Below are 26792 nucleotides of genomic sequence, written 5' to 3' on the forward strand. Positions count from 1 at the left end.
AGCAGAGACCAGAGAGAGTGAGTAAAACGAAGGCGGTGCCAACCACGGAGCAACAGCAGAGCAGCACCAACAAGAGGGAAAGAAGGACAGGGCCAGCTGAGGAGTGAGGAGGGATGAGGAACAGCCCCTTGGAGGAGGAAAGCAAGACAAGCAAACACAGCCGCAGCTCTCCAGAAAGCAAAGCCAGCAAAAAGCGGGCGCCAGTCTCCGATCGGGTCTATTCCCCGATAGGCTTAGCGCCCTTGTCCCGTGAATTTCGGCCTGGCGAACAGAAAAAAAAAAGTTCCCCGACTCTCGCGGGCAGGAAATTCAGTCAGTCTCCTGCTACTCAACCGGGTTTGTGGACGACCGACATTTAATTTTAATTCCCCGACACCTACACGTCCCACCGGTTCATCATGTCCAAGAGATCTGCCGACGTTTCCGACGAGCAGAACGCCGCCCTCAAGGCTGGTGAGCGTCCCGTCGTCGATGCCCCTCCCGATGAGGTGGGGGAGTTTGAGGACGAATATGAGGATGAGTTCGAGAGTGAAGATGAGGTTCTCGAGGCTGGTGTAGATGGTCGTCCTGATGCCGAACGGGAGGAGGAAGAGAAAGGTACGATTACGCGCCCAATGCGACGGGTCCTGCCAGTCGCATACTGCCATTCTCGATTGCGGCAGCCATACTGACCCGGACTGGTTCTTTAGATGCAATGGAGGTAGACAAGCAGACTTTCATTCCCGGAAGGACAAAATTGGCGCCTGGAGAGGTCCTCTCTCCTGATCCGTCTACGTACGACATGCTGCACACTCTCAGCACCCCGTGGCCCTGTCTATCATTCGATATCGTGCGCGACTCCTTGGGCGACAACCGCAAGACTTACCCCGCTACTGTCTACGCCGTGACAGGCACACAAGCTGAGGGCAGACGGGCAAAGGAGAACGAACTGATGGTATTGAAGCTCAGCGGCATGAGCAAGATGGACAAGGAAGATGGCATGGACTCGGACAGCGACTCCGATTCGGACGACGACAGCGAGGCAATCCTCGAACACAAGAGCATTTCCCTTGGATCGACAACCAACCGTATCCGCGCCCACCAGACCCCCAACCAGTCCGGAGACTACTCCAAGCCCCCGCAGACTATTACCGCTACGATGCTCGAGAACTCCCAGGTTGTGATTCACGATGTTACCCCCCATCTCACCAGCTTCGATGTCCCCGGAACTATCCTCCCTCCGTCCGCCAACAAGCCCCTGTCTACTCTCCGCATGCACAAGTCCGAGGGATACGCCCTCGACTGGTCCCCACTGCAGCCCCTCGGCAAGCTGTTGACCGGTGACAACGACGGATTGATCTACGTGACAACTCGCACCGAAGGTGGTGGCTGGGTCACCGACACTCGTCCCTTTACCGGCCACATGTCGTCTGTTGAGGAACTTCAGTGGTCCCCCAACGAGAAGAACGTTTTCGCTTCTGCCAGCAGTGACGGCAGTGTCAAGGTGTGGGACGTTCGCTCGAAGTCGCGCAAGCCTGCTGTCGATGTGAAGGTTTCGAACACCGACGTCAACGTCATGAGCTGGTCCAACCAGACTTTCCACCTCCTTGCGACAGGTGCGGATGATGGACAGTGGGCTGTCTGGGATCTGAGACACTGGAAGCCGAATGCCGCGGGATCTCAGACCACAGCCTCCCCTGTCGCTTCGTTCGACTTCCACCGCGAGCCCGTGACGAGTATCGAGTGGCACCCGACCGACGACAGTGTCGTCGCAGTCGGATCCGCCGACAACACGGTCACTCTGTGGGATCTGGCCGTGGAATTGGACGAGGAGGAGAACCGCGAGGCGGGAATGCAGGAAGTTCCGCCACAGCTACTGTTCGTGCACTACACGGAATCCGTCAAGGAAATCCACTGGCAGGCCCAGATGCCCGGTACGATCATGGCTACGGGTGGTGCTGGATTTGGGTAAGTCATTTTCACTCCCCTCTCATATCATTCCCTAGTGACTCAAAGCTAACTATCAACAGTGTGTTCAAGACAATCAGTGTGTAGACGAAAGTTCAACAAAAGTGCCAATTTAAACGAATGCATATAGGTAGTTTGGTGCGTTTTGATGCGTTATACCACATGATCGGTTATGTTATTGCTTTATGATGAATTATATAGATCACAATGATGAAGCATGATGCCCTATGTTTTTGGTTTGTAAACGACTGTAACTTAATCTGAATGATATTTTAGTTGTGATTAGAGGTATATCTATTTAACCAATCGCTCATGATTCATATAGTATAGTAATAGTAGTAGTTGAACCCCTCAATTCAGTTGACCCAGTTTGACCCTGGCTTAAGTCTCCACTTTCCTTGTTTTATGTAGAAAATCATGCTGGGCGGGATGACCCGGATCTGCTGCGCAGCTTAGCTCCACCTCGCACACTTGTGCCCTAAGGCGACAAAAGCAGCAACAACATCATTCGCGGTAGGAAACATGGTGCTGCTCATAGTTCCTATATATAAAACCATCAAATTTCCATTATAGAGAGACAGGCAGAGAGAGCATACTGAAACCGCTGACCGCGCTAATGACATAACCATCCGACCGGATCAAAACGACGTTCCCACGTCAAGGTAGGTGTGTGTGGGCGATAAAAGTATATACCGGTGTAGAGGGTTTCATTGCCGCCTGAGTCTTGTGGCTCACTGTCAACCGGCTAGCTAGCTGGTAGCAACGACCTCTCGGGGTTATTGCTGCTTGATTCGGATGTTTGGCTTCTTTCAGAGCATCCGCACCCGCCCGTGGTAGGTCTTCGGAGAGTTGATCATGTTGTAAATAAGCTAAGTATCTGGATGAAGGCTACCTGCCACTGGGGTGAGTCGTATGATAGCGGGACCTGTTCGAGAGAGATATCGGTCCTATATAAGCATCTGAGTAGACTGCCTGCGATATGGTGGCTATGAGCCATGTGGTAGCGGGACCTGGCTGAAGAAAGATATCGGTCCGTCTTAAGATAAGTAGCTTGATTCAGATCATATAAACGTTTGGCTTTCCTCATAGCGTCACATGCGCTGATGGTATGTATCCGGAGAGTTGATCATTTTTTTTAGGAGTTGAGTATTATGATGGACTGCCTGCCCATCGCTCGGGCTTATGGTTCGTATGGTAGCGGGACACGGTCAGAGGACATAGATGGTGATTCTAAGATAAGTAGATATAAATCAAAAGACGCGCGAAGCAGCGGACGATCGCAAAATCATCACCCCCATCGCTGCTCTGGATGTCGACGACCCAGCCCGGACGTGGGCAGAAAGAGGCAAATGGCTGCGGTGAGAGCGAGGATCTCGCAGCCGGCGCGATTTCCAACGGTTCTTATGGAGTTGGTGGTGCCGGAAGCTGGGGCATATATGCATTGTAGATATATAGGAATGCTGCATATCCGAGGATTTAACTGTTACAGTATCCAGTTGACGTGCGTTGGCTCGTAGGTAGTCAGGCTATACAGTATAGCGCTCGATACGATATGCCACATGCCAGGCTGCTTAGGTGCTGACTGCACTATTAGTTCCCATTGCGGGTGCTTCTTTGGGATTTTCGAGGACCGTTTTATTCATGACATCCAATTCGTCGGGTATTGTTTCTTTCGTTTGATGAGTTGGTCCGGTTCATTTGCTAAAGTATGAGGGAATAATTCGAATGTCTTTAGCTTTGACGTTGTTGGCCATTGTATCTTTCTTTCGACCGGCTGGTCAAGCTTGTCAGCTGTAGACTGAGCTAATTCGAATGTCTATGTCTTCGATGTTGTCAGTCATTAAACCTCTTGTTCGATAGGGTGGCCAGATTCATCTTCCAAATGATGAGAGATTCTGGACACCTATGTATTATCATGGAAGCTCAGTCTTGACTGCTTCACTTTGTTCATTGTACTGCATAACTCCGCGTCCATCTTCTCGTAGGGATTCACGAGGAACGTATTGTCTATTGCTTCGAAATTTTTAGCCAACAATCCTTTTCTCAGCTGGCTGGCCATGCTCATTTACCATATTCGGAGCGGTTCTAAACACTTATACAGTATCAAAAACCGTGACGCCGGCCACCACAACCGTGTCATCATTGTCGCTGGGTACTTCCGCAACAGGCCTTCAAAATATTGACTGAGCTCGGGTATCTGCCGATGTCCTTCATACTCCCTGTACGCGAGCACCACACATGATTCCAGTATCTATAGCCCTCGCGGCCTTGACACGCGCAATATCAGCAGTGAGCTTGTGAGTATCTTGCGCAGTTGCGTCTAGATGAACACTCCGCACTCCCAACCGCAAATTGTCCCACGCCGATTCGCATCCTACGGATGTAACGTGGGCTCGGCGGTCTTTGCCCTGAGCAGATCGATATTGTAAGTTGAACTTATCCAACTTGGGCTTGCATTGTGCTTCAAACCTAATAGACGCAGATTGTGATCACTATATAACGTTTAGTTAAACGGAGTCAGGGAACTTCAAGAGGAAGACCTACTTACTACACCTCCAAGACCGGAGAAAGATGCAATTTCGGGGGTGTTAAGACGACCGAACCCCGCATAAGCCACGCTTCTTCTTGAAGAGCGGTTTCTCTGCCGGTATCTAGACGAGATAGCTACGAGCAGCCCGCATCTGCCCAAACTTTGAAAAAGGGAAACCCTAAGGCCATCTTTGGAGCCTATCGACAAGCACACCACCCTCGAGGGATTTCCAGTCGTCAGTCCCGGAGATAGAGTAACTGGCACTGACGCAGTCGATATGGAAGACCGGTGATGTATCAAATGTCAAAAACAAATGCAGGACACCAAATGGTGTTATCCGGCGATGTATATGCTCAGGCCCCCTTACCCAAGCCAACAGTTTCTGCCACATTAGAATCCAGTTCTGTGGCACTTGTGTTGAATGTGTCGTCGATCCCTTAATCATAGATGAGAATACTACGATTGATTGAAGAAAGATCGTTCTGTCTCTATAGTATCGTCACTATAAATACCAATTGAGTCTTCATCAATCTTTTCGAGCGACGCCATTTCCCAGGGTTCATTCAAGCCTGAAGGCCAAAGCATGGAGTTAGCTCTCTATATGAAAAGAAGTCTGCGAATCCATACCGCTTCATAGCCGTCACGGCGACCGAAACACTGTTGACACAGGATCGAACCCTCCGCATCAAGGACACAGTTGATTTTGAAGGCTTTCTGCTGCTCCTTTTCCTCGGGCTCAAAGTTCTTGATTGCAATCCCTCAGACAGCACATACACCAGGGCCACTTTGGCAAGACATCAATTCTTGCTCTTAAAGTCGAACTTTTTCCTGAACGTACCCATAGAAGCACTTCTTCTAGCCCATATACGACTTCTGATCAAAGCCCTGTTGACATCAAGCTCAGATGATACGAGCTTTACCAATGCGTGCTTGGTATGTCGAACCATGGCGACTGGCGCCATCTGAAACGCCAGTGACTCGAGTGTCGGTTTGCAGTTGGTATCTTAAGATCATGGTAATCTTGTATGCATTCCTCTTCTTCGTTGAGGTGTCTGTTTATCAGAAGTGCTGTTCGTCAGACACGTGGTTCTTCATGAATGGTTTGATCTTGATGGATGTCTCTCTAGCATACCTTTGTTGAGTACTTGCTGATGATGATAGAAATAACACCCGACTATGGCTAGAACGCGTCGATCGACCATTCTATATTGGAGGTGATATTGTAAAGAAGATATGATGGCCATGGGTATGAAAGCCAAGGATGATAGACATAGATTGCAACCATGGCTAGTTTGAGTCAAGTATTCCTCATAAATTGGAGGAGATATTAAAGAATATGATTAGAGAAGAAGAAGAAGAAGAAAAAGAAGAAGAAGAAGGAAGTTAAAGCTGAGAAGATCTCTTATATATTAGACCTGCTCAGTGAAGAGCTGTGAGGCATGTTATAGTATATTCACGAGTCAGACTTTCATCGGCGTAGCAACTACATTTACTATTGCCTGCATTGAAAGCATTTAGTTAACGTAAGGGCTTGCGAATCTGTGATATTACCTTTCCTCAGTGCCTATTCTATAGTTTATCTCGTGTGTAGGACGCTGTTTGGAGTGAATAGGTTGATATAAGTTTATACCGTGTTGCTAACGGTGATTGATCTATTATCACGTTTTGATAATGTGTGAGCGAGCTATTCGGGTAGTGGGTTATCAGCGTGGTAGTCAGGCACGGCGTGTATTCCTTGTAGTGAGGGCATTCACAATGGAACCAATCAGTAAATCAAAGAACTTCATAGATAAATCTCTTCATTCCACGTATGATTAGTGACAGATGTCCAGAGTACAAATATGACAAAATGTGCAGACTTGGGATTGGGTCTCCTATACAGGCTGGTCGTTCGAAATACTTAGCAACTCTTGCCTGTTTGTCTCCGCAGACGTGGAACCTTCACTCCGATGATGAATATCTCCATCCGCTTGCTGGCTGTTCTGACTATCCTTGAATCGTTCCCATAATCTTGGAAATAGCGATTTCATAACACTGTCCAGGCGCTCTGAGGCAGTTTCTTCATGATGATCGATCTTGCGAATCCATAGTCTATCCAGGGCATTCCGCAGGACCCATTCGTCGTTTTTCAATTTGACCCACTCCTTGTTCTTACTGAACGCTTTTGAGATGATGAATATGAGAAAGAGGATCATGTGCTATTGGTACATGGTTAGAATGGGTAGAAGTGCTTAGCTGTTGCATTGGCTTACCGGCCCGTACGCCATGGCAACTTCGGTGACAGTTGCGGTTCTACTCCACCATGTCGCGCTGGAAAATGCGAATATGGTGATACACCCAATGAGTCCGATCCAGGCTTGAAGTGGTTGGAGAATATGCAGACTGCCTTTAGCAATGTAATCTTCACTTAGTCGGATGTATTCAGGACGGTTGTGGTACCGAAGTCGGGGTTCGCATTTCTTCAACCTGCGCTAGCAATGAGTATCTCTTCACTATTGTATGTTGAGCAGACACACGAACCAGTAATAGTATCGAATAAATGCGAGACAGATAGCTGCCCATACGATCATTATAGCTGTGCTGGAGGAGATGGATATAACTTGGACCACCTGTCTGTATTAGTAGATACACAGAGCAAATATATTACACCCACACACCTGCTGTACTGCAGAGCTATCTACGAGCTGTAGGAATGGGACCCAGCAGAATGCTAGAAGTGAGACCAGCAAGGATACAACCGGAACTTTGGTGCCCTCGCTTAGAATCGCTAGCTTCTTCTTGACCCAGAGTTCTTTTGTCGAAGATCTCGGAAAGTGCTTCGCCATACCCCATAAGGTTCGGGAAGCAACGTACAGTGAACTGTTAGCTGCAGAAAAGACACTGAAGAGCAAACAGCCGTTGAGGAATCCAGCGATTGACCGGTTATTGGTGCTCAGCGCGGCTATGACGATCATGCTACTTGACGAACCAGGGTTAGAAGTAGCTGATAATGTGCTATTCGAAACTCCATCATGGAGTTGTGGTAGAGCAGGATTATCCCACTTCACGTTGATGACCTCTCCCAACGTGCACATGATGTATACGACTACCGCTACATATGCAGTCCAGCGAGCCGGCCAGCGAAGGGCATGGCCGTCTCGGGCTTCAAACGCAGTCATGGCGTATACTTCTAAGCCCTGGAAAGCGTATGCCGTGAGTGGGATAGCATAGCTGGTACCATGTGAGCATTCCAGATGAATAGGCAAGGGGGCGGCGAGCTGACCACTGGGCTTGGCCATTACTGCTAAAATTTTGTCCATGTTCAAAGCTGAGAGAAGACACTACAACAAGTGAGCTTTTACTGGAGCCCCAATGATGGCAATGAGATTAGAATCGTGCCATCTGGGATTGTCACTCACCATCGTCCGCAATTGTATAGAGATAAATTGAAATTGCCACAATCATCACCAGCTTTAGGAATCCACCAATCGTTTCCACAACACCGTACCACTGAGATCCTATCAGCTATGTATCCATCACTTCGACGACACAACTCACGAAAACTCCAGTCATGTTGAGAAGGAATAAGATGACTGGAACCATCACGTAGCAGATAAGAACTCTCCACGCCGTTTGCAGGCCCCAGTACTCTAGGAGAGTCGCAGCCATAGAGGTTTGACTGGCAAACGTTGCTGCGTATGCATACCTATTTCCCCGTTAGCTGCAAATGGTGCTTGGTGCCGAATTAAAAATTATTACCAATAAGCCAGTCCGATAACCCAGCCGAAGTCCTCGTCGACGAATGTGCGAACATATTCAACGATCGAATTGTAAACCGGAAATTGCTGAGCCAACTCGGAAATACACTCATTGACTGCTAGAACAACTATGCTGATGATGAGGACCGCAATAATCAAGCCCATTGGTCCCGCAACGGCGAGAGCCATTCCATTGTTGGTGAAAATGCCACTTCCGATGACAACACTGAGCGTGATGAACTGAGCCCTATTAGCAACGACCAAGTCAACGGAAGTATCATGCATACAAAGATCTGAAACCCAAAAAGCTCCTGCCTAGACCCGTCAGCATATTGTCAAAAACGCCCGGAATATTGCATACTTAAGCTTTTCTGATGTGTCCACGTGATTCGTCATTGTGCTATGGCATCGCCCACTCCAGGTTGTAACAATCTGTACGGTGAAATCGGACATGTAGAATGGAGAATTCGAGCAGATAAATAAGCGGAGCATCTAAATAATCTTGGTAAAAATAGACTTGCATCATGGGTAATTACGCTAGGCCGGGGGAAATCACGAGGCAACCGAGAAGGGGGATCTCACACGAATCGGAGACATGGCCAGATCAGGCTAATCCTGACTCGGAAGGACTACCAGTAACTCGAAAGTCTTGCATGATGTATCTCAACAAATGATTGGCTGGTGATAAGAAAACACCCGCAGCCTCGTCGGACGCGACAGCACCGGGCGGGAGAGAAGGCTGCCCTTGATTGCTTTCCTCCCTCGTCCAGTGCTATTGTGGCACGCAGATAAACCTCGAGAGCCTCATGTGGTGGGCATGGCGCTCTGTAGTAGTAACAGAATATTTGAATGCTAGCAGTCGTACACGAGGATTCGGCTCATTCAGTATATAACTAGCGCTCAGAACTGGCATTGGAAACTCCAAGGAACAGCGGCTACAACCTTGCGACCACGGCCATTCAGGTTTCCCTCACCCGAGTCTCTATGGCTTCTTCCAACCTTCCATATCGGCACGAACTTACCTCAGCCGCATCATCGTACATCGAAATGGACGAGGAAATAACAAGCTATGTGAGGGAGCGATATGACAACCAGGTCCAGACGAAGGTGGAAGTAGGTTTCCTGCCGACCATCAAGCCTGACATACAACGCGATGGACCGGCTGACGCTAATGACCATCATTGAACCCACAGTTTCGCAATGACCGATGGTGTGTTTGGGCTAGCATAAGGTTTACTAAGGTATGTCATGGCTGTGCATCTTCTGATGGCAAGATGAGAAGCCAGAGGCTAACTTACTGACCAACAGGAAGAACTGGAGTATGTGTCTTAACATCAATTCACTGACGCCCGGCTGACCTGAGGCACCTCCCACTATAGTGAAATGGTATTGGAACTAAGAAGCCGCACCACAGCGCACCTGGCCGCGTGATTATGAGAAGCAGGGCGTCTGTATGGATAGGAACATCTTGATGGCTGGCCCCAATGCATTAGCTCGGGCGGCGGTACCAGTGTGGCAAGCTTCGGAAGACGCGATGAGGAGGGCGAGAATGTGTTTCAATGGACGGTGGGCGTGGCGCAGACAGGCTATGCTGTTGTTTGCTAGAGGACTAGTCCTAGATAGTCAGCCTTGACCGTCGATGACCGCCAATCAATCTGGTTGAGGCGCTGTGCATACATATCCGTATGATTTAGTCTCATCCCTCAGCCTTGCTGAACGCTGGTCGGCAAGGCTTACCCGAAAATTGAGAAGGCATTGTGGCCCGCAAGACCGAGAAACTCGTGAACAGAATTTTTTCTGGTTTCCATTTAGCTTCCACTATAAAAACAAGTGTGATTGTCTTCTCAAGCTAGGCAAAAGTGGGAGCAAAGCAGCGAGAAGAAGGGAAAGAGGAAAGCCAATACAATGACGGTGGACGATGACCCGGTCCAGATATGGCGCCCTTACCTGCAGCAACTGCCCGCTCACCACGACCCTTCCTCGTTCATTCTCGCCAACCTTGAGGACCAATTCCTAAACGGAGTCCCACGGGTATTGACACGCAGAAATGAAACACGCGTCCGAGTAACGGATGTCTACGATGGTGGGTCCAATTAAGGCCCTTCTGTGGCAGCATACGAACTCACGCCTATGTCTCGCAAGATCATCGTGCAACAAAACTCCATACGAACTCGAAATCCCTTCAAGACTTTCTCACAAACGATTCCGCTATACCAAATGGATTAAATATCAGGGTTGTGTATGTGTGCATTGTCATTGGCCAATGTCCACGGTTATATTACGGTGCTAATCAACATTGGGATTGAATAGGTCCATCTACTCCTCAGCCACCATTGCCCCGCTAGAAATTACTCCGCTGTCAATGGCACTTCTGCTAGAGCGATATGCCGTACATCCATCATTCATTCAAGTGCTGCTTTCCTTCGGGAGAAATGTTCATATTTCAGAAGCAGGGAATAGCCTTTTGTGGGTGAACGAGCGAGACAACGACACCTGTGAGTCCTGATATTTTCTCACGTCTACGACATCAAGAGAGCAATGGTAACACGAGTCGAGTAGATGTTTCATATCAACTTAACTATGTTGAGAATACTGGACGCAGGCTGATACCGTGGTCATGGCGCCACACTGGGGTGTACCACCACCGTCGCCAACCAAGTCAGAATGAGAACGGATACGACTTTTTTATTCTCCTTCATCCGAATCAGGATAGTATCGCAGACAAAAGGATCCTGAACGGGCTTGGGATCTTTGAAGATTCGAGATTGCAGCCAGGCCTAAGCCGAAACGAAGCCGAGGACCAATCAATCCTGGTTCATTCGCTAGTTCTCTCCTCCTTCATTTGCAACTGGAGATGGTATCTTCGTTATCTCGGGGACCGATTTGAAGAATATGTAGGATTCCCAGTTTCTCAGCGAGGTTCTGACCATCTTACCTCCCTTGGTCGGGCCTTTCATGATAGCACAATGATTGTTGGGCTAACAAGTTTTATTCAATCAGAATGACAGAACTCTGGTGGACTTACCTGATGAATCCACTCCTAGAGAGAGCTATAAAACGGTTTCAGAACTTCGCAATCTAAATGACTTTGCCCTGCGCACACATATATGCTGTCGTGGCAACCTGGGCTTAGTTAGCGCCCTGAAACCCGTAATTGCCTCTTCGTTGGGTAGGAGGACATTGGACTCCGCGGGACAAGCTCTTCCGGGGTGCGAAGCACTTTTATTAGCGCTCCAGGGCTGTATAAAGAGCTGTGAAGAGCTGATTCCAAGGATGAAGAACGCAATTGATCTGGTTGGCTTCCAAATCCTTTGTGTTGTCAATCGAAGGGCAGATTATGCTAACGCGACACAGGCCGGCTATACACTTTCGCTGCACAATCAACTTGAAACAGCGAGTCTCGACCGTGAACTGCGCGATCTGACCAGTAGCTTAAAGCGGTTGCAGGAGGACAACATGAATGACAGCGCTGCAGTCAAAGTAATTACGTTCGTGTCGGCAATCTACTTACCAGGCTCTTTCATCGTCAGCTTATATGGAATGAATTTCTTCGTCTTCGATGAGGACTTACGCCAGATTGTTATTGCCAAGGACTTCTGGGTGTTTCTCGCCACCTGGATACCGCTGACCCTGATCACAGGGTTGATATATGTGTTGATTGTATGGTTCGATGCCTGGTGGAAAAGGAAGCCGTTCCGCTTTTTCCAGCGTCCCGGGAAGGAAGCCATGAGTGAACCAGAGATGCAGGTTGGGAAAGAGTTCTCAAATGAGTGAGATGTAATCTAAATCTGGTAGTCATTGTTTCTTTTTCTCTTCTTCTTCTTTCTTTTGTTCTTTTTGCAATCAAGGGTAAATCTCATGCGTTAATGATGCCCATCACTGGGAGGTAGGTCAGATATGAAGAAGCTGGTCTCGTTCCATAAAACCACTGTTGCTATCCCCTGCTGCTCATAGGCCCGTACATTGCTGGCCTGCTTGAAGTCCTTTGGAACTTCCAGGACTTCACGGCCCCGGGTAATTGAGGCATGCGTTTGGTTTTCTCGGCGGGTGATTTCAAATCGATGTAGATATAATCGTGTCGTAATTAGATGACCGCTTTTGACTAGCCCGAGCAGATACTCATCACCAATCATGCAGCTGACTATCACATCCAAAGTATCAAATGGGCGCTCAATGCGTGCTGGTTCAACGCTATGTGTCCCACTGCGCTGCTGATTCAGAGTAACAGCTGTGTACCTGTTCTGGTCATCTGCAAGGACACACCCTTTACCAGAATCATAAGGCATAACTGAAGTATTCCAGTGGAATCGATGCTGCTTTATATATGCTTAGTTTCGCATCATCTAACACGGGCGGCTGTAGTATGGCCTACCAGAGAATAGTGAACAGCGAAGTCTGGTTCATCTGCCATCCCCTCGACTTTCCAAACGTACAGAGACTCATGCTTTGAGCTCCTTGCCCACGCAAACAAGAATTTACCATTGGCGTTGAATATGGCCTGCGTAAATCTTTGATTCGCATCGGACAAGACCAATGTGCGCAGCACATGCGATGACGATTGGGACGACCTGGAGAGGATTATTATATCCTTGTCCTGGACTAGAGCGAATATACCACGCGGAGATACGGCGACCGATACAACTAACTCAGGGACTATGGGTAGGCTTGTCTCGAAGCCTGAATTAACCTCCCCAATATGAAGCTTGGTTTCATTAGTACAACCCCATAATCTGTACAAAGAAACTTACCACTCTTCCCCCTTCTCCCTTACGGGAACCTTTACAGAAACCCCAAACTGCGAGGTACTGGCCTTCGATGACAACCTCGGCATTACCTAATTTCCCAAACAGTGATAAGGATCTAACCTCTTCGATTTCTTTTTGCGTAAGGTCCAACTTCAGTATTTTAACTTTGTCATTGGATACTACTGCAATTGGGACCTTGTCTTGGCAACTTGTCCGCGACATATAGGTGTCAATGACATGTTTTTTGCCATGCGGTAGTAGCTTTCTCGGTCCCTGCGAGCCTGACTCTCTGAGAAATTCTCCGGGATCTGGCATTCGATGGGATGGCTGACTGGATAATGGACTGGAAGGTTGACTCGATGATTGACTGGGTGAGGGACTGGGTGAGGGACTGAATGGCTCACTGCGTAGCTCACTGGATCGACTATTTGATCGATTGTGAGACTGACTAGATGATGAACTGCTTGGCTGCCTGAACGAAGGCTCGGCTGGGGACTTGAGTGGCTGCGAATCGCTGATTTGAGGCAGGTCGCATGATTTGTACACACCTCTAACGTATTCCACAAGCTTTTGCGCTTTGGGCCTGTGCTCCTTGTCTATGATAAGGATGTCGTTGATTGTCTTCACCCATTCGCCTACTACCCTCTCAGTGGAATTCTGATTGTGCTCAAGCCATCGGACAACCGAATCTCGTACTTTGAAACCTGTCGCTTGAGGCGACAAGCTCTGAGCAAACTTTTCATCCCAGTAATAGTCATTTGTGGCTTCAATTTGCCTTTCCTCGGCTAAATGTCGAACACCTTCGCGTCGTCCAATTGCCCAGGCGAGTACCTCAGTGAAAATGCATCCGTAAGCCCAAATATCACTTCGACGACCTATCTTGTTAGCCGTAACTGTTGACCCTGTTCGGATAATAGCTTCCGGTGGTCGATAGGTCCCTCTTCCCCGGTGAGGGTTCACTTCAATGGTCGGTTCCCGGTAACAGCCTCTGACACTGAGTGGACGGCTTGAACCAAGCTTCTGGGGTTCAAGCACGGAAATGCCAAAGTCAGATATCATCCACTTCCCTACAACAGAGCTTGCATCATTCCTGATTAAGATGTTGTCCGGCTTGAGGTCTAAATGAGCACACATGATGTGCTCGCCATCAACCTGAATATAGTCGTGCAACCACTGAATGGCGCATGCCAGAGCCCAGCATTGATACAGCAATGGCTTGAATATGGCTGTATCACTTTCCTCCGGTATGCCAGGAAATTGATTGTGCATTTCATAGCTCCCAGCACCACCATATAGAAAGTGGTGCAGATCCCCATGTTCGGCATATGGGAAGAGAATATAGTAGTTGTGTGGACCATGGTCCACAGCCGTGTAATGCTGCAGAATGTGATGCTGTGTTGTCAAACTCTCCTTCAAAACTGTGAGATTCTTATGTTCTTTGAGAAAAGCTTCCTTGCGGTCGAATTTCTTGCAGGCAACTTTATAGGCGGAGTTATTGTAGCTTTTACTATCCGTTTCCCAGTACCGTGACGTTATGGTCACCAGTTCCACTTCGCCAAAGCCCCCGATGCCCAGTTTTTCAGGCGTAATCTCAAATGGTAGTCGACGCTTGGAAGAAACACAATGTAGGGGCGTTGTGCAAGAGATCACTGTTGGGCAAAAGTCGCATTGAATTTGATCGAATCGGTCTACTAGCTGTGATTGATCGGGAAGGAAAGTTTCGATTTGCTCTCGCTCTAGTGGAAGATCCTTATCTGTTATATTCCCAGCAAGAAATAAACTCCGAAAGTTTGCTAGGCAGTGAGTGGCCTCCAATGATACGAGAGTGGAAAGGATGGCAATGAAGTTGTCTTGGATATTCTGCAGATCGTCATCGATGCGGCGATCGGTATAGAGCACTTTGTGGATGCGATCTTCCGTCTGCCAGATTTTCAAAAGATCTTGATGCGAAATGAACCGGCTGGCAGGCTCGCATCGTCGCTTTGTATGATTCTCCAGGTCATCCTTAATATTCTGGCAGGCCGTGAAGAATTCGGAGCCCGGCTGAGGAGGAGCACTCATTTGGTCGAAAAGCAGGAGTCGGACGACATGGAAATGGCACAGCCCAGTGAGAGTGAGGAAAGTAGAGAAGGTACTAAGAAGGGTGGTGGTGAGCCGGACAGAAAACGCACCTGCCTCACTGAACACACGGTCATGTGCAGGAGGCACTGACTGATGACGATGATAAGCAGCCTCCTCTTGCCGAAGATGCGATTGCTAAACCGAGGTTAACCGAAGCAGACTACTTACTAAGTAAACTTTCAACAACCACCACCACCACCACCACCACCCACTACTGCTAGCGTTTACTAAAAGGTTGGGTGACAGATACTGGACTACTAGTACTTAGTAGTAGTTGACACACAAAAGAGACTAGTGATTCTTCCATTGATGTAGTAAGTATAGATACTACACCTTCTCTCCATCTAGATTGATTTCCTTTGTGGGCATAATTTGTATTCCTCCGTTCAGAAGACGCGAATCGTGCTTATCCAGGTGCAGCCCATTGACGTATGTAATACAAAAGCGTAGGTAGCGCAATGAGTAAGCGAATTCTGACTTCCCAGTCATTCAGGAACGGCTTCAGCTCCCTTCACCAGCTGTAGCCTGACAAGATAGAGGCCGCTGCCCGACAAAGAGCCTCGTTGCCCAAAGACCGTAAGCGAGTCAGCCACTCTGGTTGGCGGTGCAGCCTGTGGCTTATCCACAGCCTTACACACTACCAATTATGGTTCATATCTCATGGTCCTCACATGATAGTATGAGTCTAGATCCTTGCTTATTACTGCATAACTTGGTGACCACTGAATTTGTGAAAAATAGCAGGGCAGCATCCGACAAGAGTCGCTTTATCTCCGGGCAAGCCAGGAACCTCCGTCGGACAACACAGTCGAGGGGCTGATCGGAATGGCGTTCTGACAGCGCAAATAGCGCATGCTTAGCGAAGTGATGGACCAACAAGTCACAGCTGAGTCGCGATCCCACCGAATCAGGTCATGGAAGCGCGCTGGTATGGAGTACTCCGTACTACTCCCTAGAAAGCAAGACGCTGAGCTGATCGGGGAGGGATGAGACGGATCAGCGATGGCCGGTGTCAAGCCTTGACCAGGAATAGGCCTTAGCTTCGTTTAGGTTCACCACTGGTTTCGCGTGAAACCCCGGCTTCGGGGTCCGCAGTGGGGAAGGCCTAGCAGGGGTGGGAAATTACCACTCTTGTCAAGTCACTTCGCTAGTAGACTAGTCCCGTGGATGCGGCGGATAGTTCCTTATTCCCTCTCTCTCCTTCCACTTCAGCTCAATGGAACGTTTACCTCATTCACTAATATCATGGGGATTGACTAACATTTCAGTTACTGAATAACTCATTCCCACAGATTTATAATGATGATAGAGTCTTCGCACAGCCAATTGACTAACGATTTCTCTGTCGTTGATCAATCTTGCTCTGCTCGCATATCGCCGACTCCGGACTAACGAGTTAGTGTGAGCCGATTCTTTGTCCACGATCCCTGTCAGATCCCCATCGGGCTAAGCTAATGACCGGGGTCTTTCCGACCAACAGATGGGGTCAGCCATACAGAAGCCGTTGAAGCCGAGCCTACTACGTAAATGAGCAAGCAGATCCTAAAACAGTGAGGGTCTTGGGGTCACAGAAAACGCTTCAGTGGGCCGGCTAAATATCTTCGCATGCGGTGGTGTCTCGCTACAGTGCCCCGAGTTGCCTTAGCACGTCCCGCCAAGTGAAGCTGCTCTCCTCTTAAACTGTCCAGGGCAGGCATTGCTAGTTCAAATTCTAGTTCCCTAGAGGCATAAATGCTCGGACTTCGCTCCTAGTCCTGGTGTCGTCACTTCCTCTTTCCGTGTTTATTCATCCTGCTGTGCATTATCGCCTTTGGGAGTGATGTTACGCCCAACGTGGTATCAGGCTGGGACATGTCTGCTTTTTGGGCTTTCCGTTACGGTGTCAGCACTGGATCTGGACATCAACAGTACACGTAAGGTTTCTCTCGTCTGAATCATCGCGAAGGGGCCGATGAGCTAACTGGCCCTCTTTTGCACCACGTTCAGAGTCGCTCAAAGATGCCGCAACAGTGACAGTTCAGAACACGCTCACCAACTCATCGCTTAGCGGCAATGTCAACCCGGTGTATGGTGATGCTAATGAGTGGCTATTTAACTCCTCCACCGTGGAGGCGTGGCTATACTCGACTTTGATTCCTTATTGGAATCTCACCGGAAACGATAGCTACAATAATCTTATTAGCAAGCGCATGTATAGTATGGCAGGACTGGAACTCGGAGATGGGTGGGCGGCATCCGACAATGATACCAACATGAACCATGGAGCTTGGGCACTAGGCGCTGTAACAGCGGCTGAGATGGGCTTCCCAGCCGACTCTACCAAAAAGTCTTGGCTGACCTATGCCGGTCAGGCTCAGGGGACCATGAGGAGTACATTCACATTTTCAACTGTGTGCGACGGTGGCCTCGAAGCCGGCAATAGTGTTTTACAACCGGCGAACGAGTCAATGAAAGACGCCCTGAGCAACGGAGAGTTCCTGCAATTGTCCGCGCGACTAGCATATCTTACCACGGGTGATAACCAATCTTCTTATGCAGACGATGCAGTCACTATTTGGAACTGGTGTGTGGATAACGATATGGTGGTGGAGTCAAATTGGACCGTCAATTTTCTGGTGACGAATACGACCGCCTCAGGAGATTGTACGGCGATGAGTACGAATAATGGGCAATACACATATGTCTATGGTTTGTACATGAGCGCAGCGGCATACATGTATAGTGTGGTAGGTTTACAAAGGCTCCATCATGGTGTGCAAGAAAGCTATGGCTAATCATGTGGGCTTAAACTAGACCGGCGCAGCTGTTTGGAAGAAAAGGGCAGAAGGGCTATTAAATACCATCATGAACACGTTTGTTGACGATGGTGTGATACAGGAACTTGGAATTAAATTGGAAGCCGGCACAGGTTTCTCCGGTGCAAATTGGGACGATGATACTTATTACGCCTTGAAGGGCCTCCTGGCATCATGCCTTGCGGCAGCGACGCGCCTCATGCCAGAGACTGTGGACACGATTGAGCCTCTCCTCCGGAACACTGCAGAGGCTGTTGCGAAGCAATGCAGCGGCATGAGCAACGGCACTGTCTGTGGTTCCGATTGGACCAAATCGACATATGATAAGGATCCCAATTTCTTCAGTTCGATGAGCGCCGTGAATGCATTTACTGCGAATCTGTTGATGTTACGGAGCTCCAATAGCTCAAGCAGCACGGGATCCAGCACCAACGGAACAAGCACGGACGCGGAAAGTGGTGGAAGCTCAGGTGGGCTCTCTGGAGGAGACATTGCTGGTATTGTAGTTGGATCCGTTGCTGGCGCCGCCTTAATCGCTGCTGTGGCCTTTCTCATCCTCCGCAAGAAGAGGAAGCAAGCCGCCAATGGAGCCGGAGTAACACCGGAGAAGAATGTGACCACTGACTCCAAAGGCGGCTATCAGGCCGCAGAGCTCGAGCCACGAGAGGTTGCGGAGCTTCCGCAGGGTGCTGCCTCGTACAATTTCCCAGAGATGGACACCGACACTGCAATGGAGCAACCGCCCCAGGAGCTGCCGCCACAGGAGCTGAAAACGACGAAGACGATCCGTTATGAACTGGCCTAGCTGTGATGTAGAATTCTAGCAACTTATGTACATAATTAGGAGCGAGTGCCGGGGGATTCGGTCATGCATAATACACGATTCTAGCCAACGATACAAACCGTTCAATTGAGGGACATTGTTTATCTGATTCATACTGACACGACGTAAATTGACTGCTATGTCATTTCACATTTTAGGTAATCAGCATACTACAATCCAAGGTGTTGATTTTGTTATAGCTCCAGAATAATAGCCTCCAAAATATTAGTACGGAGTAGTAGCCCAGGTAATATTTTCGAGATCCCCATGGGAAAGGCATCATCAGTCCGAAGGGAGAGAGCTTCCATCTTACAAATACTAAGAACATTTCAGAAACCCCTGGAGTATACAGAGTGATGGCCCAAAATATGTGACGTGAGATTCCTGCCTGAGTTTCCCTCAACCATGTTTTATAGACATAATCGACACTAACCTTCCCAGGTAAGATGTGTAGCAATACTGGAGCGGATGCTCTCCGACCGAAACCAACGTTCCCGATACACCATCAACTGCACTCCAATCCTTCCCTTCTGGAGGGTTTTGAGAGACTGTGATTCTTATGGCTCGGTTGTACACTGCGTGAGACATCATCACCACCTTTCTTGGTACAACAACATATGTCATAATATCATAATCTCTGAATGGTCTCCAGGATACCCCTCACCTCTCCCCCGTCCACCTGAGCCTCCCCCGCCCGGGGAAACACTGTCTACCCCACAAACCAGTCGAGCGAAATGTGGGGATCGATTGCAGAAGTCTGCAAACACTACCTTTGCATGTGCACGAACCACGCTAATCAATGCCGAAATCTTCATCCGGCTTCATAACGTTTGGACTCTGACCAATGTTCTCTCGCGCATTTTGCTTGGGGACTGAACTACTCCTCTTTTACAGTGATACCAGCAATACGCTTGTTTGACGGAATATTGGACTGGAAAGAAGAATAAAAATTTGCGGGTCTCTGTATGGTTCATTCCGGTCCACCTTCGACGGGCTTTTTGGTTTCGCGTCATCTGGACTTTTCTCCGGAGCTTGTGAAGCTGCGGGGGAGGATTATGACTGCCGTTGTTCTTTCCCGAGCGAAGATCTTCTTCTCAGACATCGTTGAGATTGTTTATGAGAGCAGCTGGTGGACGCTGCCTTCATCCTATAAATCGGTCTGCAGCTGGCATCCGACATAACGGGTAACATGCGGCAACCGTTTCCGCAGATTCTGGTCTGCAGTTCTTCTATCCGTCGTCCTTCCGCCATACTAACGAGTTGGATCCTCGCAGACATTGTCAACGCATCGAATCGGTCAACATGATTCTCCGCTCCATGGCGTGGACCTCAATGTCGATATTATCCCTGTCTGGGGTAACGGCAGCATCAAGTTCCTGCACTAAAGAGACGTTCTCGTCTCTCGACTTAAGCAACATCAATATACTGTCGCTCAATGTCACCGCTGCACACAACTTTGCCACCAATGCTTCACTATCGAGTGGAACCACCTCAGCACCCGTAGGCCAAATGCCAGCGACGGTAGAGGTCTGCATCGTGTCATTGCAGTACACACACCCTGGCCAGAACGACATTGTCAATACCTACATCGGACTGCCTCTTGATGCCAACAGCTGGAACTCACGCTTTCTCATGGATGGGGGTGGTGGATGGGTAGCTGGAGGGCTTGATGAAATTATAGCTCCCGTCGCTGCCGGATACTCATCCTCCTCGACCGATGGGGGACACAATAGTACCGCCTCAACGGCGGACTGGGGCTTTGTGAGCGAAGGCAATACCAACTGGCCGGCGCTATGGGATTTCTCCAGTGTGGCACTAGGCGAGGCAGCTGTACTTGGAAAGCTGGCTACGGAAATCTACTATGGTTCGCCGCCCAAGTACTCGTACTGGAATGGATGTTCCACCGGCGGTCGACAAGGACATATGATGGCCCAGAGATTCCCGACCTACTTTGATGGTATTGTGGGAGGCTCTCCGGCTATCAATTGGGATAAATTCCAACTGGCCGAGTTCTGGCCTGCTTTCCTGGCGCAACTTCTTGGTGTGTTGACTATTACTGGGTCTGGGAATCTATGCTCATCAATATCTCACAGATACGCAGCCGCCTGCATGTGTCCTCGATACATTTACGGATGCTGCCATCGAAGCCTGTGATCTGCTGGACGGAGTAAAGGACGGAATCATTTCTCTTCCGGGTCAATGCCATTATGAAGCGTCGTCGATGGTTGGCCAGACAGTAAATTGCAGTGATCCGGATGGGCAGATTACAATTACGGACCAGATGGCTGAGCTAGTCCAAGGCATGTGGGATGGACCCATATCACTCGAAGATCAATTCGAGTGGTACGGACTGGGTTATGATGCCGATCTAACAGCCCTCCTTACTACGACCTGCACATCGGTTGATAACTGTACTGTGACACCTTTTAGTATCAGCGCCGACTGGGCCCGAATTTTCTTGGCCAGAAACTCGTCCTTTAGTGTTCAAGGCCTAACGCGACAAGACTTTGACGATCTCTACCGCGAATCAGTTGACCAATATGCTTCTGTTATTGGAACGCGCAATCTTGACTTGACAGGGTTCAAGATTGCGGGAGGAAAGATGATTTCTTGGCATGGAATGCAAGACGAGTTGATTCCGACCAACGGTACAGTGGATTATTACAGTCGGGTGATGGATTTGGATCCCAGTGTTGCAGACTATTACCGCTTTTTCCTGGCACCTGGAGTTGCTCATTGCGAGGGGGGTAACGGATTCGATCCCAATGATTATGTGTTTGAAACGCTCAGGGCATGGGTTGAGAACTCAACAGTGCCTGACACTTTGGAAGCCACTGCTGTAGCAGTGGCTGGCTCGAACAGCAGCTCAACTCGAACGGCGTATCTTTGTCCTTATCCGAAGATCTTCACCTATGTTGGTGGAGATCCAAATGATGCGTCGTCTTTCAGTTGTGCTTGATATAGAATTAGCCGAGGTGAATGTCCACATAGTCCATACTCTGTATGGAGTTAGAGTATGGAGTATCAGGGTTGCCTAAGTAAGGGTCCAAACTGAATCGCATTACTACTTAACTACAGTAGTTAAAAATAAAAGCCCAAATTTTAACCGCAATGTCTCAGTAAACTACCGAAATCATGCTATAAATAATTGGTCGAAAATCATCCGCCGTCGCGAGGAGAGAGAGACGATCAACCAGCAAGTCATTAATTGAGTTGCCTGCAGGGCCTTCCATAGTAACTTGGAATGAGCGGTACCTACATAGACCACAGATCCTTTTCCCCTCATGCCATGACTAGAGACTTACCATCCCTAAGCTTCTCGGCACCTTATTAGATGCGGGTGTGACCCGTGTGTGTGTGTGTGTGTCTTGGCTACCATCCATGTCCGACAGCCATAAATCTTTCCTACAATGCTCCTACAACCAGGGTAATAACTAGTCTAGTAGTAGGAGAATAGAATCAAATAACAGAATAAAGTCAATAAAAGAATAAGATAAAATCATACGATCGCCACATTTATTTTATCTCCGACCCTCCCACCTCAACCCAATACTGAAATAAAATCAGGAAAAAAAAATGATGATAATCGGACATCACTACCCAATCGGGCATCCCGAATCTCTTCTGCCTGAACATTACAAACAAAACAAAAGCGGGGGTGGTGGTGAGTGTTGTTTCCGACCCGGCCATCCGCTTTTCCAATCATTCCGTTTTCTACTGTGTCTAGGGTTTGCTTCATTTCTGGTTTCTCCTTCGCTGGAAATTCTGGTGCCTGAATGAAATGAAATGTGATGAGATGGGTGGACTATTTTTAGATAATCGATAGATAAAAGTAAGTAACTTAGTAAATGGTAAATCAGGGTTCAATATGACGGTTATTGATTGGATTAGTTATCCATTAATCAGGCCCGTGAAGCCGTGTCATGGTTGCGGTGTACACTTTATGCAGGATACCAATAATTTACCTGAGCTAACGGTATGATGAGTAGGGGGAGGATATGATATGATATGATTATGATTTGAGAGATGATATCATGGTGATCGGTCAGTCCACTCAACTTATTCTGCTCTGTGCTTGTGCTTGTGCTTGATTTTTTTTTTCTTGGTGTCGTTTGTGGGTCATTAAGATTAATGAATGGGGCGGTGTTGGTTGAGAGTTGGAGTAGTAGTAGTATCGGGGGTTTCTTGATTTTTTTTTTTTTTTCTTTCCCTTGATAACATGGAATAATTTCCATTGCCTGGTTGTGTAACTTAATCTATCCTGAGGAATGGAATGGAATGGATGCAGTCGGTACATACTCCGTACAACAACAGCTGAAACAAACCACCTGTTTACACAGTATCTTTCTAGCTAATGCTAATTAGCTGATCATCCGAGCTGCTATTACTACTTGCATCGGAGATACCACTCACTCACTACCACTACATAATTAGACACTCCCCTAAAGACAACACTAACTCTACTAGTAGTAGTTAGATATCTATCTGCCTACATCCTCACCCTCACCCTCACCCTCACCACCACAACTCTAGTCGGAGACTAAACTAATAATATCACAAAACACACTATTAAGTAAGAACCAAACATCAACCCCATCTAACTAGTCAGTTAGCTACTACCCATCCCCACAGACTTATTCTACTACTACTAGTTTTACTGTCTCGAATAGTGCCGACCCGTGCGCTGTGTGTGTGTGTGCCGTCCGTTCCAATCTGCATGATGGTCACTGCATGCATGCTACACACTAACTAACTAACCACTTAACACTAATTACTACCTACTGTTGTCTGCTGTACTTATTCCGCACTTATCCCCGTCTTTTTCTGTAGGAGCCTAGTTTACTACTTACTACTTACTTACTTTCTTTTTCTTCAACACACACACACCCCTACCCATACCACTCACAACTTACACCCTCAGGTTACTGCCTACTGCCTACTTTCTCGTGTTTATGCGTCCAGTCCACTTCGAATGATGTATTGATACCCTAATTATTCAACATACATACCCACTTTACGAGTTTATGGTTGTTGTTGTTGTTGTTGTTACTGCTAGTTAAAGTTTTGAGTTACGAGGATATACCCTGGTTTCAATTTCTTCTTCTTCTTCCTTCTCTTTCTCGACGATTTGGTGCACTGGTGGTGGTGCTGCGTTCCGATGATATGATACCCTTACTATACAGCCACCTCAATTCCTCCTCCCAAACACGCACACGCACACGCTACTGGCTCCTTGTTCTGGGATTACTCCTGCAGGTACATGTACCGCTGGTTGCGGGGGATGATAACTCTAACTGTGAGTTGTACTGTCCTTAACGTTCGTGATAGAAAGCCCCAGGCAACTAATCAGTGGGTGGTGTGGTGTGATAGGTTCATCCACTTCGACGATATCCTCTCAATCTGATGCGGACTCGCTCTCTTCGTGCGATACCCTCTCCGGTACCCTGACTATCTCCTCCTCTGCGACGGGCAGTATCTCCCTATCCAATGTCGAGACTATCAATGGCGGCATCACCATCCAGGATGTATCTGGCTTGACGTCGTTCGCAGCATCGGATCTACAGAAAGTGAACGGGAAGATATATATTTCTGGAAATGATGACTTGACGAACTTGTCGTTTCCAGATTTGGAAAAGGTCCCCGGGGAGATTGATATTGAGGGGAACAAGGAGTTGAGGGATATTGTATTCCCGGATCTGAAGGATGTCGATGGGAGCTTGATTTTAGAGGGGACTTTTAACGAGTGGGTTTTCCGTTTCCTTTGCTTTATGAGGGATGATTTTTTTTTTAACGTTGGGCAGGATCAAATTCGAGAATCTCGATAAGGTCAAAGGACAAACGGTAATTAATTCCCATGGCGGGTCGTTTCGATGCTCGAGTCTCAACTCTCTTCGTGATGACGACGATGACGACGATAATAATACCCGCCGTCGCCGCGACAACAATAACAACAATAACGGCGCCTTTCAAGGTTCTTACACCTGCACCGACGGTTCCAGCAGCGGACTCAGTGCGGGCGCCAAAGCCGGTATCGCCATTGCCGTGATTGTACTGGTCCTTCTCATCCTTGTTGGTTTGTGGATGATGTATCGGAAACAGCGGAAACGGCGCAGAAGACGGAAGGATGATCAGAGCCAAATGATGTATACGCCTGTCGGGGTCGGCCTTCGGGGCGGCGGTGGTAGTAGTAATCGAGACGAGGAGTCGGCAGCTGGTGATGAGAAGCCTGTTACCGGAGTCCCGAATCCCGCCGTACTCAGGCAGAATAGCGACCCTGTTATTGCGGCTAGTGCCATTCCCCGGAAACCGATATCGCCGCCACCGCCATCGAACGAGATGAACAGGGAATCTATGGTCTCCATGTCGACGTCTCCGCCCCTCCCTGCTGCGTTGGTCCCAGGAGATCGCTCATCTGCGTCGCCGCCAAATGATGCGGATGGACGATCCCTGTTCCTGCATCCGATCCCCCGGAGGCGACCGTCGGAGACGGATGTGCCGTTGCTGGATAGTGGTGACGTGCATGAGGCGCCCGGAAGTCCAGTACAACGGCCAACGTTTGAGCTAGATGCAGGGCCCGTGCGAGGAACGCATCAGCAACCTATTAACCATGAGTAGCATGCGCTGCAGTTTATGATTTGCATATCCAATGTATATACCTGAGCGGTCAATAGTCCAAAAAAGATTCACGAAGATAAGAATATCTAACTGTACATTAATTCACGAATCATAACAAAGAAAACCAAACCAAATGCAACCGATATCCCCAATCATGATAGTATACATCATGCATTAACAATCATCCATTAGATTATGACTTCTTCGCTCGCACTGCCTGCAGTGTCTCACCAGACGCCAGCGGTCCACACCATCCGTACGTATCGCACCGGCATTGCTCGTACCGGGGGCAACTATACCCGTTAGCATTTCTCCGCATTTCTCCCACCGAGTTGTAGGCCAACTTACTATATCACATCCATTCCGAAAATGATATGCCAAATCTTCTCATACACCCATCCCACACCAAAGCTATCCGTCAGCTCCGTCTCCTCTGCCCATTTCAGCATGCGTTCGTAGTCTTCGCGTGGCCGTTCCAGGATCCGTTCCCGGCTGACAGCGAACTGTCCGCAGCACACATTTCCGATGTGTTCGGGCACCTTCTCAGCCGGTACGCCCAGGATGGTCTCGTACACTTCCGGGAAAAACGCGCGGATGTCGTCCTTCTCAATATCGATCTGTGTCGGGCTCCAGGGGTGCACGCTCGTGGGACATCCCGGGTCGTGCTCGCATCGAAGGTTCACGTAACCCTGCGCGTCGACGGCCTCGAGTCGGAGGTTCTTCAGCGCGGGGCTGGTGTGGGGACCGAAGAGGTCATTGTGCCATTGGTCCAGGTTCGAGTGGATGAAGATGGTGTACTTTGGAAGTTGGTGGTAGAAGTCGACGACGAAGGAAAGGTAAGCGGCGGCTTCGCGGCCGCGAATGGTACGCGGAACAAGGAGGTAGGGGGCAGGGGGTTGGTCGGTCGTGTAGATGAAGGGAATCGAGCCGCTGGAAGAGGTATATCAGTATGATATCTATCGCCTGGTGGCTACGTAGGATCGTACTGGTCTTTGCAGTAGTTGAGGAGCCAGGTGAGGTCTTCTTTCACGGTAGCAGCCAACACCAAGCCAATGTCATTTGTCGCATTGCTGTAAGTACTGGTAAGTTGGGCCAGTTGAGATGTCACGATGTCGTGGTCGTTGTTGGGAGGTTCTTGGTGGACTGGTGAGACAAGGCTGGGTCAGCATGATGTCGGTGATGATGCACACGGACCACGTGAGCTGCAGAGAGAAAGTATAGATACCTGGTTGGGGTTCATAGGGCCGTGTACCATAGAGATACCAAGATACCATGGAGGTGACAAGGAGCGCAAGACATCCCAGGCCGGCCGTGCGGCGGGCAGGCCAGCGAAATAGCCGCCTCTTAGACATTGGGGATGGGCCTCACGGAGAGGGGGAGGCGACGGGACGGAAGAGCAATATAAACGGGCGCAGAGGGGAGAGGGAGGCGCTATTAAAAAGGGGGAGAAATGGAACAATAAGGCAGTCACAAATCAAG

General features: G+C 48.7%; 9 protein-coding genes across 9 annotated transcripts; 6 read left to right on the plus strand and 3 right to left on the minus strand.

Annotated features, from left to right (window-relative positions):
• The first annotated feature begins 321 nt into the window (after window positions 1-321).
• Window positions 322-2228, plus strand: BO83DRAFT_440952 (ribosome biosynthesis protein RRB1). Its single transcript, XM_025536299.1, has 3 exons — window positions 322-597; window positions 690-1947; window positions 2010-2228. The coding sequence occupies exons 1-3, from the start codon at window positions 399-401 to the stop codon at window positions 2032-2034; spliced, it is 1482 nt and encodes a 493-aa protein (XP_025383721.1). The 5' UTR covers window positions 322-398; the 3' UTR covers window positions 2035-2228.
• Window positions 2229-6351: 4123 nt separating this feature from the next.
• BO83DRAFT_431248 (amino acid transporter) lies at window positions 6352-8610 on the minus strand (the record flags this gene model as incomplete). Its single annotated transcript, XM_025535568.1, has 10 exons — window positions 6352-6675; window positions 6730-6943; window positions 6998-7086; window positions 7135-7687; window positions 7740-7797; window positions 7876-7966; window positions 8015-8162; window positions 8216-8454; window positions 8502-8529; window positions 8576-8610. 10 exons carry the CDS (start codon window positions 8608-8610, stop codon window positions 6352-6354), a joined length of 1779 nt encoding a protein of 592 aa, XP_025383722.1.
• Window positions 8611-9198: 588 nt separating this feature from the next.
• On the plus strand, window positions 9199-9645 carry BO83DRAFT_431249 (uncharacterized protein; the record flags this gene model as incomplete). Its single annotated transcript, XM_025535569.1, has 4 exons — window positions 9199-9327; window positions 9408-9455; window positions 9523-9533; window positions 9594-9645. 4 exons carry the CDS (start codon window positions 9199-9201, stop codon window positions 9643-9645), a joined length of 240 nt encoding a protein of 79 aa, XP_025383723.1.
• Window positions 9646-9807: 162 nt separating this feature from the next.
• Window positions 9808-12033, plus strand: BO83DRAFT_146261 (uncharacterized protein). The gene is made up of 6 exons (XM_025526202.1): window positions 9808-10297; window positions 10357-10453; window positions 10525-10709; window positions 10774-11108; window positions 11215-11508; window positions 11569-12033. The coding sequence occupies exons 1-6, from the start codon at window positions 10120-10122 to the stop codon at window positions 11986-11988; spliced, it is 1509 nt and encodes a 502-aa protein (XP_025383724.1). The 5' UTR covers window positions 9808-10119; the 3' UTR covers window positions 11989-12033.
• Window positions 11786-15161, minus strand: BO83DRAFT_382151 (kinase-like protein). The gene is made up of 3 exons (XM_025532168.1): window positions 12963-15161; window positions 12587-12916; window positions 11786-12530 (listed from the first exon to the last, which is right to left on the minus strand). Exons 1-3 carry the CDS (start codon window positions 15018-15020, stop codon window positions 12078-12080), a joined length of 2841 nt encoding a protein of 946 aa, XP_025383725.1. The 5' UTR covers window positions 15021-15161; the 3' UTR covers window positions 11786-12077.
• Window positions 15162-16823: 1662 nt separating this feature from the next.
• On the plus strand, window positions 16824-18790 carry BO83DRAFT_411519 (glycoside hydrolase family 76 protein). The gene is made up of 3 exons (XM_025534317.1): window positions 16824-16993; window positions 17067-17806; window positions 17874-18790. The coding sequence occupies exons 1-3, from the start codon at window positions 16900-16902 to the stop codon at window positions 18678-18680; spliced, it is 1641 nt and encodes a 546-aa protein (XP_025383726.1). The 5' UTR covers window positions 16824-16899; the 3' UTR covers window positions 18681-18790.
• A 968-nt stretch (window positions 18791-19758) lies between these two features.
• Window positions 19759-21760, plus strand: BO83DRAFT_146501 (tannase and feruloyl esterase). The gene is made up of 3 exons (XM_025526203.1): window positions 19759-19914; window positions 19973-20739; window positions 20792-21760. Exons 2-3 carry the CDS (start codon window positions 20001-20003, stop codon window positions 21655-21657), a joined length of 1605 nt encoding a protein of 534 aa, XP_025383727.1. The 5' UTR covers window positions 19759-19914; window positions 19973-20000; the 3' UTR covers window positions 21658-21760.
• Window positions 21761-22278: 518 nt separating this feature from the next.
• BO83DRAFT_420611 (putative GPI-anchored cell wall protein Pst1) lies at window positions 22279-25416 on the plus strand. The gene is made up of 5 exons (XM_025534943.1): window positions 22279-22674; window positions 23331-23386; window positions 23882-23994; window positions 24069-24441; window positions 24500-25416. Exons 1-5 carry the CDS (start codon window positions 22567-22569, stop codon window positions 25311-25313), a joined length of 1464 nt encoding a protein of 487 aa, XP_025383728.1. The 5' UTR covers window positions 22279-22566; the 3' UTR covers window positions 25314-25416.
• BO83DRAFT_146512 (DUF3431 domain-containing protein) lies at window positions 25320-26780 on the minus strand. The gene is made up of 4 exons (XM_025526204.1): window positions 26539-26780; window positions 26300-26456; window positions 25662-26243; window positions 25320-25606 (listed from the first exon to the last, which is right to left on the minus strand). Exons 1-4 carry the CDS (start codon window positions 26663-26665, stop codon window positions 25507-25509), a joined length of 966 nt encoding a protein of 321 aa, XP_025383729.1. The 5' UTR covers window positions 26666-26780; the 3' UTR covers window positions 25320-25506.
• Between the last annotated feature and the right edge of the window lie 12 nt (window positions 26781-26792).

The sequence above is a fragment of the Aspergillus eucalypticola genome (genome assembly GCF_003184535.1).
Source record: "Aspergillus eucalypticola CBS 122712 chromosome Unknown BO83scaffold_32, whole genome shotgun sequence".
In the NCBI taxonomy this organism is placed as follows: Eukaryota; Fungi; Ascomycota; class Eurotiomycetes; order Eurotiales; family Aspergillaceae; genus Aspergillus; species Aspergillus eucalypticola.